A 26,229-nucleotide genomic window follows, 5' to 3' on the forward strand; every position below is an offset into this window, starting at 1 on the left:
AAGAAATATATGGAGTGAACTTTTGTGGTTGTGGGAAGAAGTGTGATCAGGAGAGAAAGAGAGAGTCACATGAAAGGAAAGGAGTAAAACAAAGAAAATATTGTACTGAGACAGTGGATGTTACAAACAGTGGACGTACGTCTTCCCCACCAAACAACCTCCTTCACATGGCGAAGTCAGAATCCAAAACATGCCAAGAATTTCTCCTGCAGTGCAGGGCTGTTGAGTGTATTGTCGCATGCATCTCTCTCTCTCTCTCTCTCTCTCTCTCTCTCTCTCTCGTCCGTTCTCAGATTCAGAGCCCAATCACATGCTGTCTCATCCTTACCGGATATAGGACTTTTCAGAAGAAGAAAAAAAAAATCCCGTGAGACCTACCCAGACAAGCCATGTGTGACGTTGGAGCTAGGTTTCCTACATTTTTATTTTGGAATTGCAAGGCCTATAATTCTTTAATCCAAAATTGAACTACTTAGATCTTTGCCACAAGTATAGGGGTACCTGTTATTGGGGATCTCTCCTCCTATTCTTACCACCACCACCCCCCCCCCCCCCCCCCTTCCCTCTTTTTTGGGGATGGGCATGTGAGTTGGGCTCTCTTACTTAGCAAGATAGTCTTGCCCGAGCAGGAAGCCCGCTTTTGGGGCCATTGTGCAAGCAAGAGCTCTCTTGCTCGGGCAAAAGAATCCCTCTCACAATCTCCTGATATTATCTTTGTTCTTTTCTCTTTGGCTGAGGATAATAGGGGATTCAAATCCTTGCCACAAGCCTAAAAAACACCATTTTACCCATTTAGGGGGTGCTTAGCCACCTTAAAAGAGTGAGAGGGTAACCGATCATCCTGAACCTATACGGGTGGCCGCATCACCTACAATGACTCGAGGGGTGGTCAGCCACCCCATGAGAGTGAATGGGGTGGTCTGAACACCACACCACCATCTCATATGATAAAATGATGGTTGGCCACTCCTCAAAGGGTAGTCCAACCACCCCTTTACTTAGGTCCAAACTGTTCATTTTGAATGAACTCCAACCTTAGTCTCGTGTAACAACCCATATCCTAGCTAGGTTAATTCTTCGGCAAGCCAAAATAGGTGGGCTTAAAATGTGCATGCCCATTAGCAAAGCCTATGTTACTTCAATTGAATGGGTCATAACGCCCATTTAAACATAAATAAAAAGAAATTATTTTTCAATATTATTCCAAGTGATATGAATGATTTATTGGTTAGTATTGTGAAATGGATAATCAAATTGATAAAATGGGAAATAGAAGAAATCGAGGAAGAACTTGTATTAATTCAACCACATTCGAAAGGGCCAATTTCCTAGCACATTCGAGAGTGCAATTCTCCAAGTTTATCAAAGTAAACAAATGACTAATTTCATTCGATAATTCTACCATTAGAATAATTTCCTTATATGGACATAACCCTAATCTAAAGACTATTAATTGGAATGGGTTAAGCCCATTCAACCCACTATTAATAACCTAGCCCATACACTACTAATATACCCAATTACAATATACCTCAAGAATCCATATGTCTCTTCTTCTTCTTTTTCATGATTGAACATGTTAATATGCTAACACATGAAATACAAAGTTTTCTCCACGAAATAAATCATCCTAGTTGCATGGAATACAGAATGTTGTCCGCAAATCACAACTTGTTATTGAGTCTCATGTAATCTCATCATCTTTTCCACAAACCATTAGCATATATGAATAATATATTTTATAACCAATGATTTACATGTAGGCAAAATGATATTGTGTTAAGATGCATATACTACATGTGTCCGAATCTATGTATTGAATTTTTCACTAATCCTGATTATTTTATTTAATGAGAATATTAACTATTGTATTTTAAACTAATCCTTGTCAAATTTTACTAGTCAAAATAGTTAAAAATCACTTTTATTTATTTTAGTCATCCACTTTTTTAAAATACTCCCAACAGCCTCACCATTTTAGCTATCCACTATTATTATTCCATTTAAATAATATTTTTCTAAAATGGAGGTTGTGTGATGCATGAGAGAAATTTTTTTAAAAAGAAAAAGAAAAAAAAAAAAAAAGAAGAAGAAGAAAGTTTTAATAGTTTTTTTATAGATTTTGTGAGTGAACAGTGCTCACTGTTATTGGTGAGTACTGTTTACTCGCCAAATTTTTTTTCACCAAATTGGTGAAGTTGCTGAAAAGTCATTTTCGTCAATTTCACCAAATTGGCTCACCAAAATAACCCAAAAATTATTTTGGTGAGACTACTAAGAATTCTCTTAGAATTCATATGGATTGGTTAAAAAGTGTGAACACCTAACCAAACCGTAAAGTGTTCATTACGAATAGAACTTTCAAAGTACTATTTGTTAATCTTCATTTATGATATATGAAACATATTTTTATGTGAAAACATTTTTAAAAATGGATTAGGATCACAAAAGTTGAGCTATGTCAAAATCTTGAAAGGCTCGATTTTTCATGAAAATAATCTTAGTTATAAAAACCATATATTGTGTTAACTATACGCATTTCCATTAAACTAGTTTAAAAATTCTATTGTTTTGTATAATTTTGAAGAGATATATATATATATATATATATATATATATATATATATATATATTTAAGTAATGAAAGTTTCCCAAACAAAAGAGTTTTGGAAAGAAGTAAAACCCTTCTTCGCATCGCCCTAAGATTTAGGAAAGTTTAAAGAAGTAAGGCCATTTGTAATAAGCATATGTTTGTATATATATGGCCTAGGTGATCAGAGAAGGCATAATATGATACTGAAGTTGGGATGGAGCCTATGTAACGCCCCGTGACTTAAAATATGAATATAAATAATAATAATAAGCCGACAAAATGGATTAAATATATATTAATATTCTATGTGGCGCTACTACTTTTCTTTCGTTTTCGCAGCGGAATATTTCAAATATCTTTTTCTTTTTTTCTTTTTTCCAAACTACAAACTCACTTAAATGAATAAATAAGCGAGAGCTAGCTCTAATTGAATAGATCGACAAAAGTCAGTCCATCAAAATTTAAGGCCTCTTGTCGATCTCGCACCTCACGGGTAGAAATCTAGGCTCCCATAGGGGTCCTCCTCGACCATCTCAATAACATATGTAAAATTCACAAATTTATAGGTAAAAAGTGAGTCCACAGCTCAGCATGCATAAACTAACCAATTGTGTCTATATGTGTGATGTGAGCCATTATTTTCTTTAAAATTTATCTCTCTTTTGATAAATGGCTTTCAAGATCATAAATGTGTCTAAAAGCATATGCATAGTTTTTTTATAAAACTTGTGTATCAAAGCGTCGTAAGAGAATCGTAAAATCATTCGTGTTACTTGAACCCTAATGATCCTTCCTTTAAGCTTGAAAGCCCTTACTTTTCATTTTTGGGCGGCCCCAATCAAACAAACTGTAATCACCGAGTGATTGAAGCTCTCTGTTCAACACCTTGGTCGAACAGTCTTCGACCGGTTATTGATTGCGGCTCTCGAATCTAATTTTTTCTCTTAGCTCAGTCAAATGAATTTCGACCGAACTTCAACTGAAGCTCTCGGGTACCGTCCTGGTTGCTTGGTGGTCAAATGGTGATGTTCTGATCTTGCACATCAACTTAAAAATCACATTTTAATATCGTTTTCAACATATAATCATTCCTAACACAACATGCAACTAAAAATCCTAACTTTTTACGTTCAGAGGCTTCATTTTGCATGAAATCCTTATGCTCTCCATTTTTCACTAAAACTCATACAATGCTAACAGCTACACTTCCACCACTATCATCATTTATCATAGAACCCTTCATTATTTCTATAGCCATAACTTAGTTAATTAAGTCTACAATGAGAGCATGCGAAAATATACCTCACAATGACCTCCAAGCTCCTCATTCAAAATCCTCACGCTTTCCTTTTCTCACTACAGTCAATGACTCAAAACACACAATCCTTTCACAAACTCTGTTATGGAAAGCTCAAAATCGTGTAAGGTAACAAAATGAAGTTTTGTTTCAACGTTCTGCCTCTTCAAATTGGCAATTTTTACCAATCACGGTAACACTGTCCATCCTTATAAAATGATGCATTCAGATCAACCCATTTTAATAATAGGGCGTACAAGCGGTTATTGCCTCTAACTGCAACCGCCCTAATTAGTTATCAAATTTTCACAACCGCAACTGCTCCGCCTTAGATTGTTAGGAGTTATTGAAACTTGTAATCGCACCGTATAACCACTTTTAGAAATGGGTTTCTTGGACTTATTTTGCTGTTTTGGACATTCTTTAAGCCTATTTTAGATGGTTTTAGGCATTTTTTTAAATAATTAGAAGGCTTTAGAATGAAACAAAGCTTAAGAATATTATTATTATTATTATTTTATGAATAAAGATCGATTTCATTAAACTCAAAATGAAACCTTATATCAACGCACTAAAACGAAGTCGTTTTGTATATGTATATGTAAGGGTAAGCGGTTATTAACCCCCTTTGCACACTCCTAATATCGCTAACTGCTCCGCTGTAGATGATTAGTGGGTTTTTTTTTTAACCGCCTACAAAAACGGTTATGCAGTTAGCGGTTAATAACCACCTGCTAGTACACCCATACATATTATTAGACTAATTAATCCATATGTTTATAGTACAAAGACCCATACTACCACCATAACACCTTAACATCAATTGTGCCAATCAAGAGTTTAGACTAACACATATACCACTGTAACATCTGAACATCAAAATTGTGTAAAATCATCACATTAATTGTTTCAACACAACAGTTTAGAAAGAATATTGAATAAATTCTTACATCATAATTGACACAACCGTAAAACCTTCACCCGAAATTATCCCTTTGTAAAGATAGTCTTTAAACATGCACGTAGTCCATAACTGCACATGGGTGACTGAGATGTTGCTTCACTCTTTGATGAACTCGACATTTTGATGCTGATTGGCCATTTTTAAGGCGAATGTCTAAACTGACTATATAAAGGGTGAAGGAGGACGATTGCATTTTACACGGATATGTTTTGTTTTGTTTTGTTTTTGTTTTTGTTTTTGTTTTGTTTTTTGTTTTCACAATAAACCAACTTGGCACGTGGTGTTCCTTTAGCTAAAGGAAAAAAAAAAGAAAAGTTGCCCCAAACGTTCATTATAGGAAGAGCAAAATTGGGAGAAAATTTCAAAAAATCGCATGTGATGTGCACATGAGGGTGATTTTGTCTAACTTAACGAGATTTCCAAAATGGTAATTCAATGCGGCTGAGTGTGACAGATAAAAGTTTACAAGGAAGATAATTTGTAAGAGTACTCTATAACCTATTCCATTCCTTAAATATAGGAAAAATCTCATTCTCAACAAACCTATAAAAAGTCACATGCAGCAGTTTTCCTATATATTGTTTTAACATAAGAGTATCTCCAGCAGGAATAGTCAAAATAACTATTGAAATAGTACAAATTTTTATTTTAACTATTCATTTTTTTTATTATACACTCTAACAGATTCTCTATTTTCTTTAAATATTATTTTGTATGGGAAATAGTATAAAAGAAAGAGGGAGAGCAAGAGAGTAAAAGAAGGAACAAGAGAGAAAATAATAAAAAGCTCTTTGTAGTATTAATAGTGGATAAGCAGAAAATGTTATTTACTATTTACAATAGGAAAAAAAAAAAATTCTATTACGCCTATTCAGCTACGAAAAATGACTCATAATAATCAAATTTAACTATTTTAAGTTATTTGCCTATTTCGTTAGAAATGCTATAAAATATTCATCTTCTCTTCCTCTTTCATTTTTTAATTTTCTTTTTGTTTTTTATTGAAAATTGTGTTGAGATTTTATAAAAAAATACGAGGATAAGTAAGGAATTTGTATTTCGTAAAGAAACAATAATTTAATCGTATGCAAAAACATTAAAAATATAAGGAATCAATTGCAAAAATGTATTTAAATAGAAAAATAAAAAATAAAATGTTGGAAAAATAAAAAAGAAACTGCTAATTAATGCTCTAATGAGTCGAAGTTCACTAGGGAAAAATGTAATTAAGACAAAAAAAAAGAAAAAGAAAAAGAAAAAAGAAAAAAGAAAAAGAAGAAAAAGAGAAATTCGAATGCTTGTTTTAAATAAGACGGGTGTGGGCGCCGATTCTAAAATCTGACCCGCCTTAATTCCTCCCTCTTTTCTCTCTTCCAAATCCAATTCCGTCAGTTGGGGCAATCATCTCTGATAATGGATTTGGACCCAGATGACGTTTTCAGAGACGACGATGACGACCCCGATAATGAAGTCTATCAGGTCTTTTACTCTTCTTCTTCTTCTTCTTCTTTTGGTTCTACTTTGATAAATTCGCATTTGATAGTTTTCAGTGTTTTTGAACAGGAAAGGGAGTCGACCAAAGAGCTCGTGGTTTACCTCGTCGATGCTTCCCCCAAAATGTTCTCCTCTACTTGCCTTGCGGTGAGTTTCCTTCTACGACATACATACCCCACTTTCTTCCTTTCTTGCTCTCCTTCTTTTTCCTTTATATATATTATATATAAAATGCTTACAATTCGTTCCTTTCTGTGAATGATGATTCCCATAATTTTTCAAGCATTGCTACACTAGGGAGCTTGCGTAGTTTTGTGGGTGCTATCGTTTTTAGCTTATTCAGCTCGTGTTCAAACTAAAGAGCACTCTGTGTCGGGACCCAATACTCTAGCTGGTCGAGTCTCAACTTGCACAGCTAAATATGCATCAAACTAGTTACATACATTCTGATATTAAAATGATACATTAGTTTATAATACATCGTTGTCCATATTATACTTCCAAAAGATACAAAAACAAATGTAGGTGTCTCATTGCTGTGCTTAGTGCGCACTACTCTCTTTGCTCACCTAGTCACCTGCAATTGTAATAATAAAAGGGTGAGTTTACATAGCTCAGTGAGCTACAAAGTACAAACCCATAACCCATTGAGACAAAAGAAGGATATATACGACTTGAATGATAAATAAAGCAAGTACAAGTCCAAGACTAATGTCATAATAGGATTCAAAAGCCAGATTCTAACATAATGGAAAGCTTATTTTGAAACTTTATTAGCATACTTGAAAAAGTACAAATATCGTCATTGATGTTTCGGGAGTGGTCAAAATTCCCATCATTATTTTCCAAGTGGGTCCTAATGTACCACTGGCCAGGGGTTCAAATCAATCCTCACCACTAGTTAAGATGAGGCCAAATCACCATTTCTATTTCAAATGCAACCAGAAAGCTCATTGGTAATCTGAATGAGTCAAATTAATTTCCAAATTGCTTAGGTTCCACAGATCAGACTAGGAGGACTAAGACCTTTACATAGCATTCAAAATCACAATCTAAGGGTTATAACATTGTCCCACACGAAATATCAGTTTAAATTTAAAGGGAGTCGTGAAGTGAAGAACCTTGAGTGCTCGATCAATTATGATGCCAGGGGTTTTGGTTCTAGTCGGGGCAAGGCAATATGGCCTAATGTGATGTATTAGTCTTTGGGTTTGTGGGCTGGTTTTGTAGGGGTTTCTGGTTTCCTCCTGTTTTTGGGTTTTTTTTTTTTTTTTTTTTTTTTTTTTTTTTTTTTTTTTTTTCGCTTTCTCTTCTCTTTCCTATAATGGTGTCATTTTTGTATACTTCCTGTATGCTTAGGGGCGCCTTTACGCTTTAATTAAATTCTCTACTTATCAAAAAAAAAAAAAAAAACACATTGACAGAAAGCTTTGCTCTTTACCCACAAAAGCAAGATATGAGTGAACGTGTTCAAATGTGAATGCAAAGCCAAATGGGATTAACGTATCAACTCTAATCAACAGATTAGAACTCAAATCTGAAATATTATACTTTAAATAACAAGAAAACAAGAAATGAATGCTAAGCAGTACAATCAAAGCTGCATGCAAATGATTAGGAGTGAATCAATAGCGTTTAATGTTGCTCCACATTCAGCTATGCTGCTGTAAATAATTAGTGAGGCTGTATCAGTTTGATGTTGCTCCACATTCAGCTATTCAGACTTCAGAACATGCTGATGCCCTGTACCTTTACAAACATAATTTGGTTTTCATTTCTACATTTGGCAATGTTTGCAGGAAGATCAAAAGGATGAAACTCATTTTCACATTGCTGTGAGTTGTATCTCACAGTCATTGAAGACCCAGATCATTAATAGATCGTATGATGAAGTTGCTATTTGCTTCTTTAACACTGTAAGATGTCTCTGTTTAAGTAAAACATATTTATCCTTAGATTATTTTAAACTATGAATTGCTTGATCACCTTGAATTATTTTGAGTTTTGCTTTTTGGTTGCTTTACATTTTTTTAGGCAATTCCTTCCTTTTGCTTTTCAATTGATCTGTTCTGTAATCCTTGAACATGATAATGTGGACTCTTTAAGTTTTTAATATAAAGGACATGTATAGAGGTAAGTTGGCTTTTCATTTGGGAGTTGAAAGAAGAATTTCTCTCTGAAAATTTAAAGGACTTAACTTGAGTTTTGGCACTATCACTGGATGAAAGAAAAAAGAAGGAAAAGAAAAAGAAAAAGAAAAAGATGTGGCACTGTCCAAAAATATGACAGCATGATGCAGATTCAATTGAAATGAAAAACATAAAGGAGAGAGAAGTGGTCTATATTAATAGTAGACTTAGTTTGTTTTGACGTAAAATCTTTGGTAGGAATGTGGCTTTGGAATTTTGTTGTTGCAAGTCATTTTGTGCTTTAGGCAAAGGATTTTGTCCCCTTTGTGAGGCCCATTCACCCTTGTTCCAAGAAATCTGTTGAAGAAGGAAACTTCCCAAATGGCTGATCTGATTTTATTTCCATTTATTTCTCATTGATTACTCCTTAATATAAACACGTGTAATAGAATTGATGGATCACCAACGGAAAATAAGATCATATTTTCTACATCTTTTTTCTTCGTCTCTTTCAACTTGGTACCCACCCCCCCCCGCGGACGTTTCACGTCTCTTGTGTTAGTCGTGCTTGTCGCGCTAACAGACCCTTTTTGGTATGGGTTGTTGCCATAGCAAAACCTTGTTTGTAACTCTCCGAGAAGTCTATTTTTTTTTTCTTTTCCCGCATGGGTCTATGCTGGCAGTGCACCTGGGCCACTAGCGTCACTGTCCGATTGACTCCTTTTCTTCTCGATCGGTGTAGTTGCTCGATAGAAGATTGTATGAGGAGGCTAAGTGGCAAGATTTGAGTTGTTTTTTGAAGAAATTGCAGAGTTTTGATGCAGCGGCAAGTCTTCTGAAGGCTCTGTGCAACGACGGTGGAGGAGAAGACCGAAATGACAAGTCGTTTTGAATGAAGGCTCAAACGCAGGTCGTATAGTCATGAATAAAATGAGACACCGTACAACATGGACCCAAACGACAGGTCATTCAAACAGAGAAACAACATTGATTAGTTCATTTCGTTGACCTAGTTGTTGTGTGGTGGTTTTTTTTTTGGTTGGATGTCTGATTTAAAAATTTCAAAAATAAATCAGACCTAAGAAATTCACAAAAAGGGGTAGAGAGTCAGGTGACCTCCCATGGTAAAAATCCAACCCAAATCACAATCATGAAATTGAATGGACTGAATTATGTTGCTTGGTTGCAATATGCTGTTTTGTATATTACGAGTAGAGGGAAGATGGGATACTTGAATGATAGAATTCAAGAGCCAGAATTAGATGATCTTGCATATGATAAATGAGAAGCAGAAAATTCTACTATTATTTCGTGGCTATTACATTCTATGCAACTAGATATTGGTCAGGGTTCTTCATTTCTTTGCATTGCAAAGGAAATCTAGGATACAACTGCTCATACCTATTCAAAGATGGGGAATGTTGCTCAGATTTATGAACTGAAGTGTCGGATTCGTGGGACAACCTAGGTTGGATGGTCTGTTGCTACCTATTTTGATAAGCTTTGAGGTTTAGGGCAAGAACTAGACCATTATCAAAACCTTAAGGCAAAGTGCACAGCAGATTCAGTAGATTTTTTTTTTGACAAGTAATAAACCAAACTTATTAAAAGCATAAGGTGCCCTTAAGTACATCGGGAGTACACAAAAGGAAACACCTAACTTGAAAGAGAAAAACAAACAAGAAAATCATTATAACTAATCGACAAAGGGGACACAAAGGCCGCAGTACAAAGGTACAAAGTATGGAAGAAAGAGAATAGAATACCAGAGGATGATAGAAGAGGGGTGTATCTATGAGTTCCTTGCTGGCCTAAATTTTGATATTATTCGGTCTGGGTTGAGATTTTGGGAAACGAGCCCCTTCCTTCCCTTCGAGAGGCGTTTGCATATGTTCAATGGTTTTGGTATATTTGAACTTTGAGCATGGGCCTTCCTTCTCAAGTAGGGAGCAGGCCACCACCACATCATATCCTTTCTTATGCTTATAAATGAATTATGAAAGTAGTACTAAGATAAAACATTAATATATGATTCTGTGACTTTTTTGTTTTAGTAACTTGTCACTCTTGCTCTCTTGCTCGTGATTATGACTTTGTATCATAGAGTGTGTCATTCTATCCTTTTGGTATAATAATCTGTGTCATGACTAACAAGTGAATAATACCATTGCCACAGGGAGACATCTTCTAATGATCTTTATTCCTAGTGGTTACTCCTTTGCTGGTATTCTTTGAGATCTTTGCTCTGTAAGCGGGCAGGGTTTTGGTTTTCTTTTGTAGTGTTTGGGTTTACAGCGGATGAGGTTCCATAAAGCCGACACTATTTAAATCGGGTTTAGGCTTAGTTGAGTTTGAGTTTGGGTTTGTGCTAGACATGTTTGGTGTCAAGACTATTTTTGTTGTGGTGTGGTTCATTCACATGTTCGGAACTTATTTTCTGAATCATTTGCAGTGAGAAAAGAAATTTTGCTGGACTTAAATGGTGTTTTGGTATATATTGTTACTGAGTGAGAGTACCTAGGCTGTCATTATGCTTCTAAATGAGTCCTGAACACACACACACACACACACACACACACATCTTTGTACTTGGATACAAAATATTAATATAAGTTAGAAGCACTCCGATCTGTATGAATTTTTCTAACTTTTCATACTTGTAATCTTAGATCATGACTTTGTGTTGTAAGTCTGGCATTCTATCCTTTTGTATCATAATTTTTATCATCTCTCGTGAGTGAATAATGAAACTGCCACATGAAGATATATTTATATTTATTCTTAGTTATCCTTTTTCTGTGGTTATCCTGTTACATGTATTCTAGAGATATTTTCTGTATAAGCTTTTCAGAAGGCCAGCTTATCTTTGCTTTGGGTTTGCAATTGGCTTGTTTGGTATCAAGACTCCCCCCCCTCTTTTTCAATAATATGATTTATTCAATGTTGCATTTGCAGAGGGAAAAGAAAAATTTGCAGGACTTAAATGGAGTTTTTGTATTTAATGTTGCTGAACGTGAGTATCTAGACAGGCCAACAGCAAGGCTTATAAAAGAATTTGATTGTATAGAGGGTAAGTCTTAAGCTGAATAATTTGTGTTTCATGGTGATGATGGTGAATGTCTGGTTGTAATCATGGATTCTCTTCTTTGGACCTACTTTTTTTTTTTTTGAAGTTTTTATTTAATCAGATTTGAGCTGTCCATGTTTTCAAACTTAAAACCAAATAGAAATTGTTTTACTTCTTGGGATATATTGGCACCCATTAATGATTATGTTTAAAAGCTTTTGGTTGAGTTTTGATGCACTAAATTAGACATAAAAAAAAAAAAAAAAAGCCTATTTACATACTGATACCTTTAAACATTTTGGTTAAATTTTTTTTTGAAATAACATTTTGGTTAAGTTTATCTACTATTTGGATGCAATATTTTACGTTTATATGCTATTTGGATATAATGGGCCTATTTATGTTCTATTTGGGTATAACGAGCTCATCCTATTGGGTGCTTGTGTAACTTACGAAAATGAAAGAGCCTATTCCTTTACCTGTTTCTTCCCTTTTCAGTTCTTTTTCTCATAGAAATGCGATATTTTTTTTTTGAGCTAATAGCATGGAAAGTATATCAATTAATTATTTTTATTTTTATTTTATTTATTTATTTTCAAGAAATCAATCAGAAATTATAGGGTTTTTATTTTTTGTTGGTTGCCTAATTATGTAGATGATGAATCAACTCCATTTCAGAAAATTAAAACTACTGGAGTGAAATTTTACTCCAACTTTTATTGTCTTAGAGACGTCTAGTTTTTGTCTAGATGACTCTTAGATATATATTATGATGAAACTCCTGAAACAGAGAGTTAGTTCAATGGAAGCTGGGAAGATGCTTACTTTTCTGTGAATAACTTTGAGATGGTCCAAGACCCACGGAGTGCTAGTGTAAGTTACCAATCAAAAGAAAAAGAAAAAAAAAGAAGAAAATTGTTGGAGATTAGAATGAAATTCCATGAAGAAAGATTCTCATGGTGTTAAAGCTTTTAACTCACTTTTTGTTGTCAGCATGTTTTGCATATTGCCTTATTTTTCAAAGTTCTTAAATTACCAAACTTTTGTAAGCATAGTTGTTCAATATAATATTATAAGCCATTCATGGATGTATAGTATTGCTTGCATTGCAATTAGAGAAGTTCTATTTGGCTACACGCTTCTTTTATGGAGTGGCAGGCCTTCCCCGATTCTTGAAATCTTTTTCTTGCAGAAAGGTTTATGGAAGAAATTGGGAGTCAGTATGGTATTGTCTCTGGCACTCGAGAAAATTCTCTTTACAATGCTCTTTGGGTAGCACAAGCACTGCTACGTAAGGGGTAATTATACTTTGTTACCATTGTTCATTTTTCTGTTGAATTTAATTGGTTGCCAAGTGAATTTTATTTCGTATCCTATAACCCTCTCTGGGTAGTTTTTTTTTTTTTTTTTTTTTTTTAATAACAATTAGCAGATAACCTATCTCAGATCTGTAAAGACAGCTGATAAACGGATACTTCTTTTCACAAATGAAGATGATCCTTTTCAGAATATCAAGGGAGCAACAAAAATAGATATGACAAGAACCACATTGCAGCGAGCTAAGGTACTGATTTACACATGCTTCCTATTTTAATGGTTTTCTTAGAAGAAATTGTCCTTTTGATAGTCATTGGTGCTCTATCTTCTCTCTCTTTCTCTCTCTCCAGGATGCACAAGATCTAGGAATCTCAATTGAACTTCTACCCTTGAGTCGGCCTGATGAGGAGTTCAATGTTTCTCTTTTCTTTGCTGTATGGCCATAACTCACTTTGATTTCTACTGTAACTTCTATGTCCGATTAGATTAGTTACATTACTTGCTAGTTCAACCTTATATGTTTCAGGATTTGATTGGATTGGAAGGTGATGACCTTGCTCAGTTGTTGCACTCAGCAGGAGAGAAGTATGCCTTCCTATCTTGTTTATCTTTATGGATTACTTATGTGCAGTTGTCATGACTGCCACATATCATATTAGAAATGGCAGAACCAATTGTTGCATTACACATCTGACTTTACTTAAATATCTTAAGCTTTTGAGCTCTGAAATCTGTTTTGGCTTCTTTTTATTTGTAAGAGTAATTGTTATGGGAAGTTAATGATGTTTTGAGCAGAAGTCTAAAGGGAAAAGGGAGCTTCTAAATTTGCATAGTTCCATTAACTATGGTGACGCGAATTACCCCTCTAGGCGTAGGAAAGGCAAGGCACATATGTTGTAGGTCTGTTGTGCCTTGACGGGTAGTGGGTTTTATTGTTCTTAGTTGGGTTCTTTTGTATCTTGTTTGGTTCTTTTGTGTTCTGGGGCATTGGTGTTGTGGGTTTTTTTGGGTTAGCTTTGGTTGTTCCTGTGTACCTAGGGGCGCCTTACGCTTTTTATAAAAGTTCTTCTTACTTATCAAAAAAAGAAAATGGATTGACTCAGGGAAAATAATAGATGACTTCACCCATGGGTCACCATGAACTATAGGCTAAGTTTGTCAAACGTTTTGGAAACTTTTTTTGTTTTTTGATTTTTGAAAAAGTTTTTGATGTTACAGAAAGTTGAGAAGTGCTTTTGATGGGGTCCACATTTGAGAAGTATTTTTAGTGGGGTTCATAGAAGAAAATTGTTTGGTAAACATTTCAAAAAACCAAACATTGAACATGTTTTTTTTGAGAAAAAACATAATTATTTTTCTAGGTGTGGAACATGACTTATTATTTACTAAGAAAAACCAAAAAATTTTGGAAAAATATAAAAAAGCCCCTTGACTAACACGATTTTAGAATAATTCTTGAATTTTCAAGTGCACTAATGTGACCCATCAAACTACCAAAGTGTGCCAAAAATGCCACTTTTGTCGAAATATTCCTATAATACCCTTATTCTCTTAAAACTTAAAATAAAATAAAAAATTTAATTAATAGTGATACGTGTCATCATTTTATTGATGTTAACGTAGTACACTAACGGAATCCGTCAAGTGTTTTGACGAAATTTGACTGCATGGAGAAATTTAGTTTTATAAATGTATATTTTTTAATATATTGATATTTTTTTTTAATAAGAGTGACATATGTCATCATTTTATTAGTGTTGACGTTGACATTAACAGAATCCGTCGAGTATTTTGACAGAATTTGGCTACAATGACTAAATTATTATTTTTTGCTTACCTTGAAGACCTTTGAATTATTTTTTATTCTGCAATGAACGATTTGTAATTTAGGTCAGCCATATGGATTGATTTTGCATTTATCCTTCTTTTTTTTTTTTAAAGTTTTTAAGAGAATATGGGTATTGTAGGAATATTTTGATAAAAGTGGCATTTTTGACACACTTTGATAGTTTGATGGGTCATATTAGTACACTTGAAAATTCAGGGGGTTATTTTAAAATCGGTTGTTAGTTCATGTGGCTTTTTTATATTTTTTTCCAAAAAACTAAAAAAATATAGAGATGGTCACATGGCCACCCTTAGCGGAGGAAAAGGGGTGGCTACGTGACCACCTTTGACCTGATGGGTGGCTATGCAACCACCTTTGTTCTGTTGGGTGGTCGTCTTCTCCGTTGGGGGTGGCAATCTGGCCACCTCTTTATTTTTTTTTTATTAATATTTTTTAAAGTAATAAGTCAGCCTCTACCCCTACTAAAATAAGCATTTGTTTTCTAAAAATATTCCTTTAAGAAAGTGTGAAAAGCTTTTTTAAAAGTTTATTGTGTTTTGTTTTTATTTTTTGATAAGTAATGCAATTTTATTAGAAAAGCACATAGGGGCTCAACTTTAGTACACATGAAGTATATTAAAAAAAAAAAACCCTATAAAGGAGAAAAAGAAGAACAAAAATAAAAAAACTCAGATAAACTTTAAAAAAGCAGATTAGTATGCGCTGCTATCCATGTGTAAAGAGATTTGAACATAATATTTCTTAGTTTTACCACCGAATTCTCTTTCTTCAAAGTTTCTTGCATTCTGCTCTCTCCAAATACAATCTCCAAATTGTCAAAACGTTACAACTTCTCACTTGACTGCTCCAACTCACCAACAACTCTTTCACCCATCTAGGCATAACCCAATCAACACGAAACAAATGGAAAAGCGAACTTCATAAATCTCTAGCTACTTCATAGTGAAGAAGAAGGTGATCAGTGGACTCCCCACTCTTCTTGCATATACAACACCAATCCATCACTATGACGTTCCTCTTCCTCAGGTTATCCAAAATCAAAATTTTCCTTAATGCTGCTGTCCATGCAAAGAACGCCACTCTCGAAGGAACCTTAACTCTACAAATACTCTTCCAAAGAAAATGGGAACTAGCATGAATGTATAACACATGATAATAAGACCTCACTTCAAACTTTCTCCTTTTGGAAGAAATCCAATATATTCTATCCTCACCTCCTTGCCTTACTCTGAGAGAATACAACAGCTCAAGAAAAGAAGAAACCAAATCCACCTCCTAGTCATGCACTGGTCTGATAAAAAATATATTCCATTGAAGATTTCTATTTTGGAGCTGCATATGATCTGCCACCCTCGCGTCCTTACAATGTGCAATACTAAACAAGTACGAACAAGAAATCTTCAAATGTTGTTCCCCATATCACAAATCATGCCAAAACCTGACCTTGGCCCATCTCCTACCTTATATCTAACAAAGCTAGAGAAAACATCCCACCCACTCCTTATATATTTCCATAGTCCCACACCGAAGGGCTTGCTACCTCCATAGAACACTAACCTCCCCTTAAACTATCGTACTTAGTTTCCACCATCGATCTCCACAGACCCTCCCTCTTTGTAGCGTAACGCCATAACCATTTTCCTAGTAGAGCTGAGTTAAACTAAATTAGGCTTTTTACCCCAAAACCACATGATTTTATCGGAGTACAAATCCCCGACCAATTCACTAAATGAACCTTAAACTAATCACCAATTCCTCTCCATAAGAAATTTCTCTAAAGTTTTTCAAGCCTATTAGCCACGTCTATTGGAATAGGAAGGAGAGACAACTAATAAGTAGGCAAATTGGAAAGAGTGATTTTTAGCAAAGTCAACCTACCTCCCATAGACAGATAAAGCTTTTTACTACCAGCCAATTGCCGTTCCATTTTTTCACTAATGCCATTTTGGTTTTTGAAAATTATTATTATTATAATTTTTTTTTTTTTTTTTGGTGAAAAAAGTTGTGTTTTGTAACCCACACACCGCTGCTCCTTTGGTGTCCTGCAATAAATCTCTTCCATCACAGCTCTTCTGGCTCTCTTTTGTATAGCCATTTTGGTCCATTAGAAATTCTAGATCCGTATCTGGACCTAAAAAATATTCGATCGTGGTGGTTCTTTGCCTTCACCGCCCCAAATGGTGTCTCCTCCGGCATTGTATATCTACCTCTTAGTCTCCCCAGCTCTCTCATAAGATGGGTAGAGGCTAAGTCAAAAAGGGTTTCCTTTGTTGATACTCACACCGTCCACCATGGGTCGCTATAACTAGCTTTGCTGGCAACTTGATTGTCTTCTCCGCCTTCGAGAATCTCCTTCAGAGCTGTGGCTGGATTGCTATTAAGATTGGATTTTCTTTTTGGTCTGTTGTATCTTGGATTCTGTAATTTTTTGTTTTTATATCTGTGCTGTTTGTTTGTATTTGTTCTTACTCATAAAAAAGATGCTTTGCACATTGCTCCTAATCCCGTGTTACGAAACAACCAAGTATATTGAGTTTGATTGTCATTTCATCTGGGACAAGATACTGAGTGGAGACATATATATAATGTTTGTGAAGTCTGGCGATCAACTTGCTGATGTGTTTACAAAGTTCTTATGTCATAGATGTTTTTTTTTTTTGATAAGTAAGAAAGATTTATTAATAAAAAACGTAAGGCGCCCTAAGTACACATGAAGTATACATAGGAGCAGCCAAAGTAGCCTACAAAAAGAAAAGCGAACTCCAAACAAACCCTAAAAAAACCCAAAAACCCTCAAACCCGAACCCTCAAGAAGCGAACCCCGCTACCGCATGTGAGCCTTCCCTTTCCTATGCCGAGAGGATGCACTTGCATCGCCGTAGTTGATGGAGCTTACCAAATTCATGATCTCCCTCCTGCCTTTGGACTTCGAACGTGCAATCTTAGCAACCGGAAAAAAATGCATCCATAAATGTCAAGGACGGATCCTCACCCTCAACACTATCCATCTCCCAATCCAAAGGGTATGTGTAATCACCAGCCTCCCCATCCCAAATCTTGTCATCCTGCTCCCACACAACTACCTCCCCAGACGGATCAAACCCAACTGGCCACTTTTGAGATTGGGACAAATCATTCGCCCTAACTACATTGCCCTCCCGAGACGAAGACGCCACAACCGACTCTACAAGCGAGGAATGAGGAGTAGATGCTTTCATAGTCGGGCTCGGGTTGAGAAACCCCCTCCGAAGAAACCCTTCTTCACAGAATCTGTCGTTCTCGCAGAAATCTTCACTGGAGGCACTGCAGCTGCTTCCTTACCTGTAAAACTTACAGGTTTATATAACTTATATGCTCCAACTTGAGGGGAGTGTTAGAATAATATGATGTGTATATATTCTAGAAGGGGTGTGATGTGTTCTTATTCTAGAAACATGATGAGGTGTTGCTAGTGAGCTGTCCTATCCAGAATGGTGTACAAACACTTCTATAAATAGAAATGAATGTCTAATAGAGGGCAATGATTATGAAGCCCATTTTCAGATAACCTGCACAACAATCTCGGTGGATCTTTCTTCAACTCTTTTCTGCATCTTTCAATACATAAACTAATCATCAACTTTTGACAAGTATTAAGGGCACTTGATATTTGAACAGAGTAATAGAAACATGATTTTTTGCACTGAAATTTATTCCTTCACATGAAGTTTTCGCAGAAAGCTACTTGGATAAAGATCTGTGGGTCAGGTTTTTCATGTTGAGTTAACTATTTAAAGTATTCAGCATTGATGCTGGAATATATCTTTTTAAGTGCCTTTTCCTAGTACTGCACACAATATATAAATCTCTATGTTCCAATTTCAGATTGGAAGATATGAAAGATCAGCTGAGAAAGCGTATGTTCAAGAAGCGCATAGTTAGAAGAATCACATTTTCAATTGCCAATGGATTATCAATTGAACTGAACACATATGCTTTGATTCGTCCCACCATTCCAGGTATGTGTCACCATTTTCTAATTAAATTTTAGGTATTAAACAAAAGTGAGTTTCGGTAATTCACCTTTTATATGCAGTTAATAGCTATGCTTTTTTTCCCCACTCTTGGCTTTGTAGGAGCAATTACCTGGCTCGATTCTGTCAGCAATCGTCCTTTGAAGGTGATACCACTCAAATTATTTTTCTTTGATGATATATGCACACATAAATCTAGTTACATTGCACTTTTAGTTAGGCCCAACTAAACGGCCACTGCCTGAAAGGGACCCCCTCGCCCAAAAGATACAACTTGTGCCTATGGGCCACTATAACTATCCAAGAAGACACTTATCGAAGTATTATTGTGTAAGATTCGTGAATTCAGTGATTCTAGGAAGTTTGTGATTAAGACTAACCAATGTGGATCTTGTGGTTATGACAATGAAAAGGGGTGTTGGTGAGGAATGATTTATAAACTCATCTCGATAATGTTGGTAATTCTCAAATGACCAAAGAGAACACTGTTAATCATTTCTTACTTTATTGTTTATTCAAATTGGGTCAATTATTATTTTTTTTGATAAGTAATTGCAATTATATTAAAAAGCGCAAAGGGGCGCAACCCTTATACACGGGAAGTATACAAGAGAACCCCTAACAGGGATGAGCAGGGAATAAATTTAAAAATTCTACATAAGTAAAAGAACTCAAACTATGATGGGGCGCTATCCAAGAATATAAAGTATTGAGCAACCGCTTCCGAAGCTCCACCATAGATGTCTCTACATCTTCAAATAGCCTAGCATTCCGCTCCCTCCAAATACACCACAGCAAGCATAAAGGAGCTAACCGCCAAGCTTCAATAGCTAGAGCACCCCCAAACGCCGCCCCCCAACAACTCAGCAACTCCAACACCGTACGTGGCATAACCCACTCGACCCCAAATAAGGTAAGGACAAAGCTCCAAAGAGCCTGGGCTACCTCACAGTGAAGCAACAAATGATCAATAGACTCCCCACTCTTTTTACATAAACAGCACCACTCAATTACTATCACCTTCCTCTTACGCAAGTTATCATGCGTCAAAATTTTGCCCAAAGCAGCTGACCAAACGAAGAAGGCCACCCTAGTTGGAGCCTTAACACGCCAAATATTCTTCCAAGGGAAACACGGGACAACAGGGCCACCTTTCCTAATAAGCTCTTTGTAGAAGGATCTCACCTCAAATAGACCTTTTCTAGAGGGATTCCACACTATCCTGTCACCCTCCCCATGCCGAGCCGAACTGGAGTATAGACGATCGAAGAAAGAAATGACCATATCCACCTCCCAATCTTGAATATGTCTCGTGAAGAGAACATTCCACTGAATAGCCCCATTATGAACCACCAAATTATCTTCTACCGTCGCATCTTTATTCCTTGCTATACTAAAAAGAGCTGGAAAGCATTGCTCCAAGGATCTATCCCCACACCACCTATCTTGCCAAAAGTTAATATTTGATCCATTCCCCAGTTCGAACCGAACAAAGTTACGAAATTCCTCCCACCCCCTCCTAATATGCTTCCATACACCTACTCCAAATGAACCCGAAGCCTCTTTCGAACACCACCCCCCCTTTAAACTCTCAAACTTGGCATCAATCACCAATCGCCATAAAGCCTCTCTCTCCCTACCATATCTCCACAACCACTTACCCAAGAGAGCTCGATTGAATTGGATGAAATTGTGAACTCCCAACCCACCTGTAGGCAAAGGTGTGCAAATCTTGTTCCAATTAACTAGATGAAATTTGGTCTCGTCACCAATGCCACCCCACAGAAAATCCTTACGAATTTTATCAAGACGATTAGCCACCCTCACTGGGATAGGAAGCAATGATAAATAATAAATGGGGATGTTGGAGAGCGTACTATTAATAAGAGTCAACCGAGCACCCTTTGACAAGTACATCCGCTTCCACCCCGCCAACCTCCTTTCCATTTTTTCAATAACACCATTCCAAATAGAGGTGGACTTGTAAGGAGCACCCAACGGCAAACCCAAATAAGTCATAGGCAGAGAAGCAACCCGACAACCAAGAAGATTAGCCAGCCTTTCGACATCCTCTACTCCACCAATAGGGACGATTTCTGATTTCTCTAAATTAATTCTCAAGCCAGAAACTGCCTCAAAACATAAGAAAATACATCTCAGATGTCGAATCTGTTCTTCTTGAGCGCCACAAAAGATCAAAGTGTCATCCGCAAACAGCAGGTGATTCACAACTACGGCCTCGGAATCCCTGGAGCCCACTGAGAACCCAGTCAAATTACCCTGATCCAAAGCGGCAGTCAACATCCGACTCAAAGCCTCCATAACCACCACAAACAACAAAGGAGAAAGAGGATCTCCTTGTCGCAACCCACGAGAGCTACTAAAAAAACCGGCTGGGGTTCCATTTACAAGAATAGAAAATCTCACCGTAGATATACAAAAACGTATCCACTTCCTCCATCTTTCCCCCAAACCACATCTCTGCAACAAATAAAGCAAGAAATCCCAGTTCACATGGTCATAAGCCTTCTCCAAATCCAGCTTACACAGAAGTCCAGGTTCCCCCGAACGAATATGACTATCCACACATTCATTTGCAATAAGTACAGAGTCTAATATTTGCCTACCACCAATAAAAGCATTCTGAGTGTTGGAGATAATCTTGGCCACAACGGACTTAAATCTGTTTGCAAGAACCTTTGAAATAATCTTGTAGATCCCCCCAACCAAGCTAATAGGGCGAAAATCTCTCACATCCATGGCAGCAGTCTTCTTGGGAATCAAAGTGACAAAGGTAGCATTCAGACTCTTTTCAAACTTGCCTCGATCATGAAATTCTGCAAAAACATTCATAATGTCAGTTTTTAAAAATCCCCAACACTTTTGAAAGAAAGCCGCAGTGAATCCGTCAGGGCCCGGCGCCTTATCTCCATTCAAGTCCCTGATAACATCCCACACCTCCTTCTCCTCAAAAGCTCTTTCTAGCCAGGTGCTCTCCTCCTCATCAATGGATAAAAAAGAAAGGCCCTCCACCCTAGGCCGCCAGGAACAGTTCTCTGAGTACAGCTTACTGTAGAAGTTAACTAAATGCTCCTTAATCTCCGTAGGATTTCTTGAAATTATACCGTTAATATTCAAGGAATCCATATGATTGAATTTACGATGTGAGTTGGCCACCCTGTGAAAAAATTTTGTATTCTTATCCCCCTCCTTTAACCACAAAGCTCTAGACTTTTGCCTCCAGCTCATTTCCTCAAAAAGAAGGGTCTTCTCCATCTCTCTCGCCATATCCACCCTACGAATTTTTTCGTCCTCCTCAAGACAGCGACATTCTTCGATTAAATCCAGCTCTCGAATTCCCTCCAATAATTCTTTCTTCTTTTTCCCTAGTCAATTATATTTTGGTCTTTCAACTTGGTACTTCATGTCGGTGTTTCCTGTCTTTTGAAGAGATTTTTCAGTTCGTGAGTTTGAAAATGCGCATAGTTAGAAGGGTTATAGTTCTTCAGATTAACTGTATTGGCTTGACGTGGCTTGGTTGGTTAAGTCTTCTTGCTGTCAAGTTGGTTGCTAGGGGACAGTGGTCTTTTCTGTGTTGCGATAGCTGATTTCTTCGACTTCCTGATCCCACCAACTTTATCATCCTGATTCCTAGCTTTTCTGCCCATCTCTCTTTGTTTCTGGCATATATTAATCCAATGCATCATTTCTGACAATCCTTTCCATTTCATGGTCTACCTTGGGTGATATCTCCACAAGGAAAATGCCATAAGAGTAGATTAGAAAGTGGGATTAATGATTTTGAGGATATGGAGGACTTATCACTTCAATGTGATGGTCCGGGCACAGTACTGTCATCACATCGGGCTGAAGGAAAAGTTAGAATTCCTCCTTCCTTTCGACTGCCTCTTACTTTGGACTGAGTCCTAGCTTAAGCCACAGAGGCTGAAAAAGAAGCTACTCACCTAAGCAGACTCTTTCAAGCGAAGCATTTCGCTCCACTTCCGCTTGAGTACCGTACCTATTCTTATTTTATGGTCAGATTAAGCATTTCCTAAATCCATCTGTGCTCCCCCTTATATATATAGTTAGGCTCAAATAAAAAGGTTAATCTTTATCGGCCTATTGTTAACTCTAGTCCAGAAGTGGAATGTAGTGTAGGCAGCTGCCCTAAGCTAAGATAATCATTCTACACCTATAAAGTTTTCAAGTGCTTGTAGTGCTTCAAACCGAAGAATTTTGCTTTATTGGTCTTCCCTTATGACTCATTGCATTCAACATAATATGTTGATGGTGGAAGGTGGAGTTTCCATTTGACCACCTTTATGACTTTGCACTACAACCGTGGGTCTACACCCACTATCACAAGCAATCGTGGACACGCTCCTCATGGGCACACTCCTACTAGACTCATTGTTGGAGTTCCCTTCCACTGGCTATAAAACCTTCTGAATTGGTCCGCTAGTACTTGTACTTTGATTGATGATTTATCCTAGACTTTGAGAAGTTATTTGTGGTAGAATGTGATGCATCCCATGCTGGAATTGGCACTGTTCTCAGTCAAGAAGGACGACTAGTCGCATTTTTCAGCAAGAAGCTTACAGATGCAAAGGCGAAGGCTGGGCGAGAGACTAGGCCAACTTACTGCTTACTGCCATGCCATGGTTTAAGCTTTAGGCTCCAAAGTATTATTGAGTTTTGACATCTAACAGGCTATTTCTTCTAGACATTTAGTGACTTTCATATGACTAATAAAAGGAGTTGGTATGTTGCCTCTCAATCATGAGATAAGGAAGATTATGCAACTTTATGCTGCCATACTCTGCAATTTACCTTTTTCAGCTTATGGAGGTCAAGATATTCAATTGATTTCCAATGAAGCTGTACAGACTGAATAGAGATTTCAAATAAGGAAAAATATCATTTTTTTTCCCTTCCTCATTGCTGTTGTTTTAGTAACTTCAAACTCTATAGCGTGGTTTCTCAGAGAACAGAATGTTTGGGGCTGAAGCAGTGCGAATGGTAGATTATTAACTGCTGTGATGGCCCTGCTGTTAGTGACATGTGGTGGTTATTATTTGTGCTATTTGGCATTGAATGGGTGAAGTGGTTGATCTTCTTTGTTGTTTGAGAAGGAAGCCTGCACAGTATAGAAGTCGTAATCTTTAAAATGTGGTGCCACTGAGTCTTACATGGTCGATATGGCATGAAAAATAGATGGGATTATTGAAGGGGTTAAGCTTTCTCCAGAGAGGATCAAACTTTTGTTTCTTTCAATTGCTCTTTCAGTGGTCTTCTGTTGATGGAAGCATTATTATAATCAATAATAATCATAAAAATGATAATATCATTTTGAAAATTATAGTTAAAGAAATCATATATCATAAGTTAAACAAATCATAGATAAAATATAGGAGAACTACACATAGCTCCCTTAAACTTTGACCTCATCTGCAATGTCCCCCAAACTATTATTTCGGGGGCATTTTAGTATTTTTTTACATATGTCACCAGGGTATAATAGACATTTCATGCCTTTGCCGTCCAAGTTAACCAAAAACCCTAATGGTGGGGACTAAGCGATAGGGGCAAATGGTTTAGGGAGGACATTGCTTTTCTTAGTTTGCGGGGTACATTGCAAATGACGTGAGAGTTTAGGGGGCTAAGTGTAGTTTCCCCTAAAATATATAAATATTATTTAGCATTGGTTGTGTTGAACTCCAATTTTCTACTTCCTCTCCACCAATAATGCCTACTACGGCGACTCATTCTATTAAGAATGTGTTTTGTGTAATTAGTTTAGAAATTCAGTAGCTCTTGTAAAAAAAAAAGGGTTAATTACCTTTAGCTTCCCTCAACAACCACTTGTTTACACATTTCTCCTATGAACTATCACTTGTCCCACTCAACCCCTATTAACTATCAATCATCGACAAAAAAGTCATTTCATTGACCAAATTTGTTAAAAGGGATGGAATATTAATCACGTGCCATACATGATTTTTTTAGATGTAAAAAATGACGAAAATAACCCTAGTTTAAAAACTATATTTACTTAAATACCATCAAAGTTAAAAAATAAAAAAGAAAAAGAAAAAGAAAAAACTCAAATAAAAAAAATCCAAAAAGGCAAAAAAAAAAAAAGAGTGCTTGGGTTGGTCGATCCACCCGCAAGCACATTTGGGGGTGGCCAGGCGCACCCCCCCCGGGCCCCCGGCACCCCAAACATGCTTCATGCTTTGGGGTGGCTTTGCAACCCATATGGTGGTTTGATGACCACCCCTGTATAGTTATTTTATTTTTATTTGAGGGCATTTTCAAAATTTCATAGAAAAATAGCAAATCAATGGCACATATGCTACAAAGGGGGGTTTTTGCTAGCGATTAGTAATTGAAAGAGGTTGATTGTGACAGGTTGTAGTTGGGGGGGGGGGGGTAAAGGTAATTAACCAAAAAAAATTGCTATATGTATATGTCTAAATTTATGATCTTGTGTTGGTCCTTTAGTACCGTCTGTGAATTCTTTAGTTTTACCTCTCCCTTCTTTTTATGAGTAAATATTTACTATTCTATTTGTCAAAGAACATAGTCACTTCTTTTGGGTGGCTTTCCTGCTTATTGGACTGCTTCTGATATTATGTTTCACATTTTAGTCCTGTTTTTCATTTGGGTACTGATGCTGTAATCTAGATTTGATCAGGTTTTATGTTTTGACATTGCGCAGGCTGAAAGATCTTTCATCTGTTCGGATACTGGTGCATTGTTGCAAGAACCTCCTAAACGCTATCAGTCTTATAAAAAGTAAGTGTGTTTCTTTTCTCCATCGTACAAGCAGCGTAAATAAAATCTGTAGTTTGCGATTCTTGTTTATTAATTCATCTCTGCTGCATTGCTTCTTCTCAATGAATAGTTAATCACGCCATTCCAAGAAGTGAAAATTAAGATTCGATAATGTTAATAGTGTGATTCTGATGCCGTTGAGGTGTGCTGCATATTTGTGGAATGACAGTGCTAGGATCAGGGCTCAATCTAGAACACAATCGTTTGTGTCGGGCTCTGTTCCAAGCAACACTGTAAAAATCCTCATCGAGTTAGTGTTATAACAAGGCTTGATTATCACTGAAACTGTATTGCTAGAAGGAAATTTTCGATTGTAAAGGAAGAGATTTGACTCAGCTGGAGAGAATATAGTAAGGAGTATAGAAGGCCAAGAGAGAGCAAGGGCCTTCTCCATAAAGATTTGGTTTAGGACCATACTCATGGCATTAAAGCTTCCTATACTTGAAAGAAAATCAATAACCTCAATTGTTATCACAACCCTATCATAGAGTTTCAATTTGCTTGTTCCCATTTTACTTAGAGAAATGTTGGGTGTACCAAATCTTTTACCAAGAGATTAATACCAAAATGATGTGGAGCTTATTCATTGGAGATAATCAAAACAATTATTTATTTATTTATTTTTTGATAAGTAATAAAGGTTTAATTAAAAAAGCGTAAGGTGCC

The 26,229-nt window shown here is 36.5% G+C and overlaps 1 protein-coding gene across 1 annotated transcript in view; it reads left to right on the forward strand.

The window, feature by feature from the left end:
* Window positions 1-6,180: 6,180 nt before the first annotated feature.
* Window positions 6,181-26,229, forward strand: part of LOC133876239 (ATP-dependent DNA helicase 2 subunit KU70) — a 44,237-nt gene continuing 24,188 nt past the window's right edge. Inside the window, exons 1-11 of the mRNA XM_062314528.1 lie at window positions 6,181-6,333; window positions 6,418-6,495; window positions 8,148-8,264; window positions 11,433-11,547; window positions 12,737-12,842; window positions 12,991-13,108; window positions 13,212-13,295; window positions 13,388-13,446; window positions 18,575-18,708; window positions 18,826-18,869; window positions 25,448-25,524. Of these exons, the coding sequence (XP_062170512.1) occupies window positions 6,268-6,333; window positions 6,418-6,495; window positions 8,148-8,264; window positions 11,433-11,547; window positions 12,737-12,842; window positions 12,991-13,108; window positions 13,212-13,295; window positions 13,388-13,446; window positions 18,575-18,708; window positions 18,826-18,869; window positions 25,448-25,524 (998 nt within the window). The 5' untranslated portion in view covers window positions 6,181-6,267. The remainder of the gene's footprint in view (window positions 6,334-6,417; window positions 6,496-8,147; window positions 8,265-11,432; window positions 11,548-12,736; window positions 12,843-12,990; window positions 13,109-13,211; window positions 13,296-13,387; window positions 13,447-18,574; window positions 18,709-18,825; window positions 18,870-25,447; window positions 25,525-26,229) is intronic.

This window comes from Alnus glutinosa, chromosome 1 (genome assembly GCF_958979055.1).
Source record: "Alnus glutinosa chromosome 1, dhAlnGlut1.1, whole genome shotgun sequence".
NCBI lineage: Eukaryota > Viridiplantae > Streptophyta > Magnoliopsida > Fagales > Betulaceae > Alnus > Alnus glutinosa.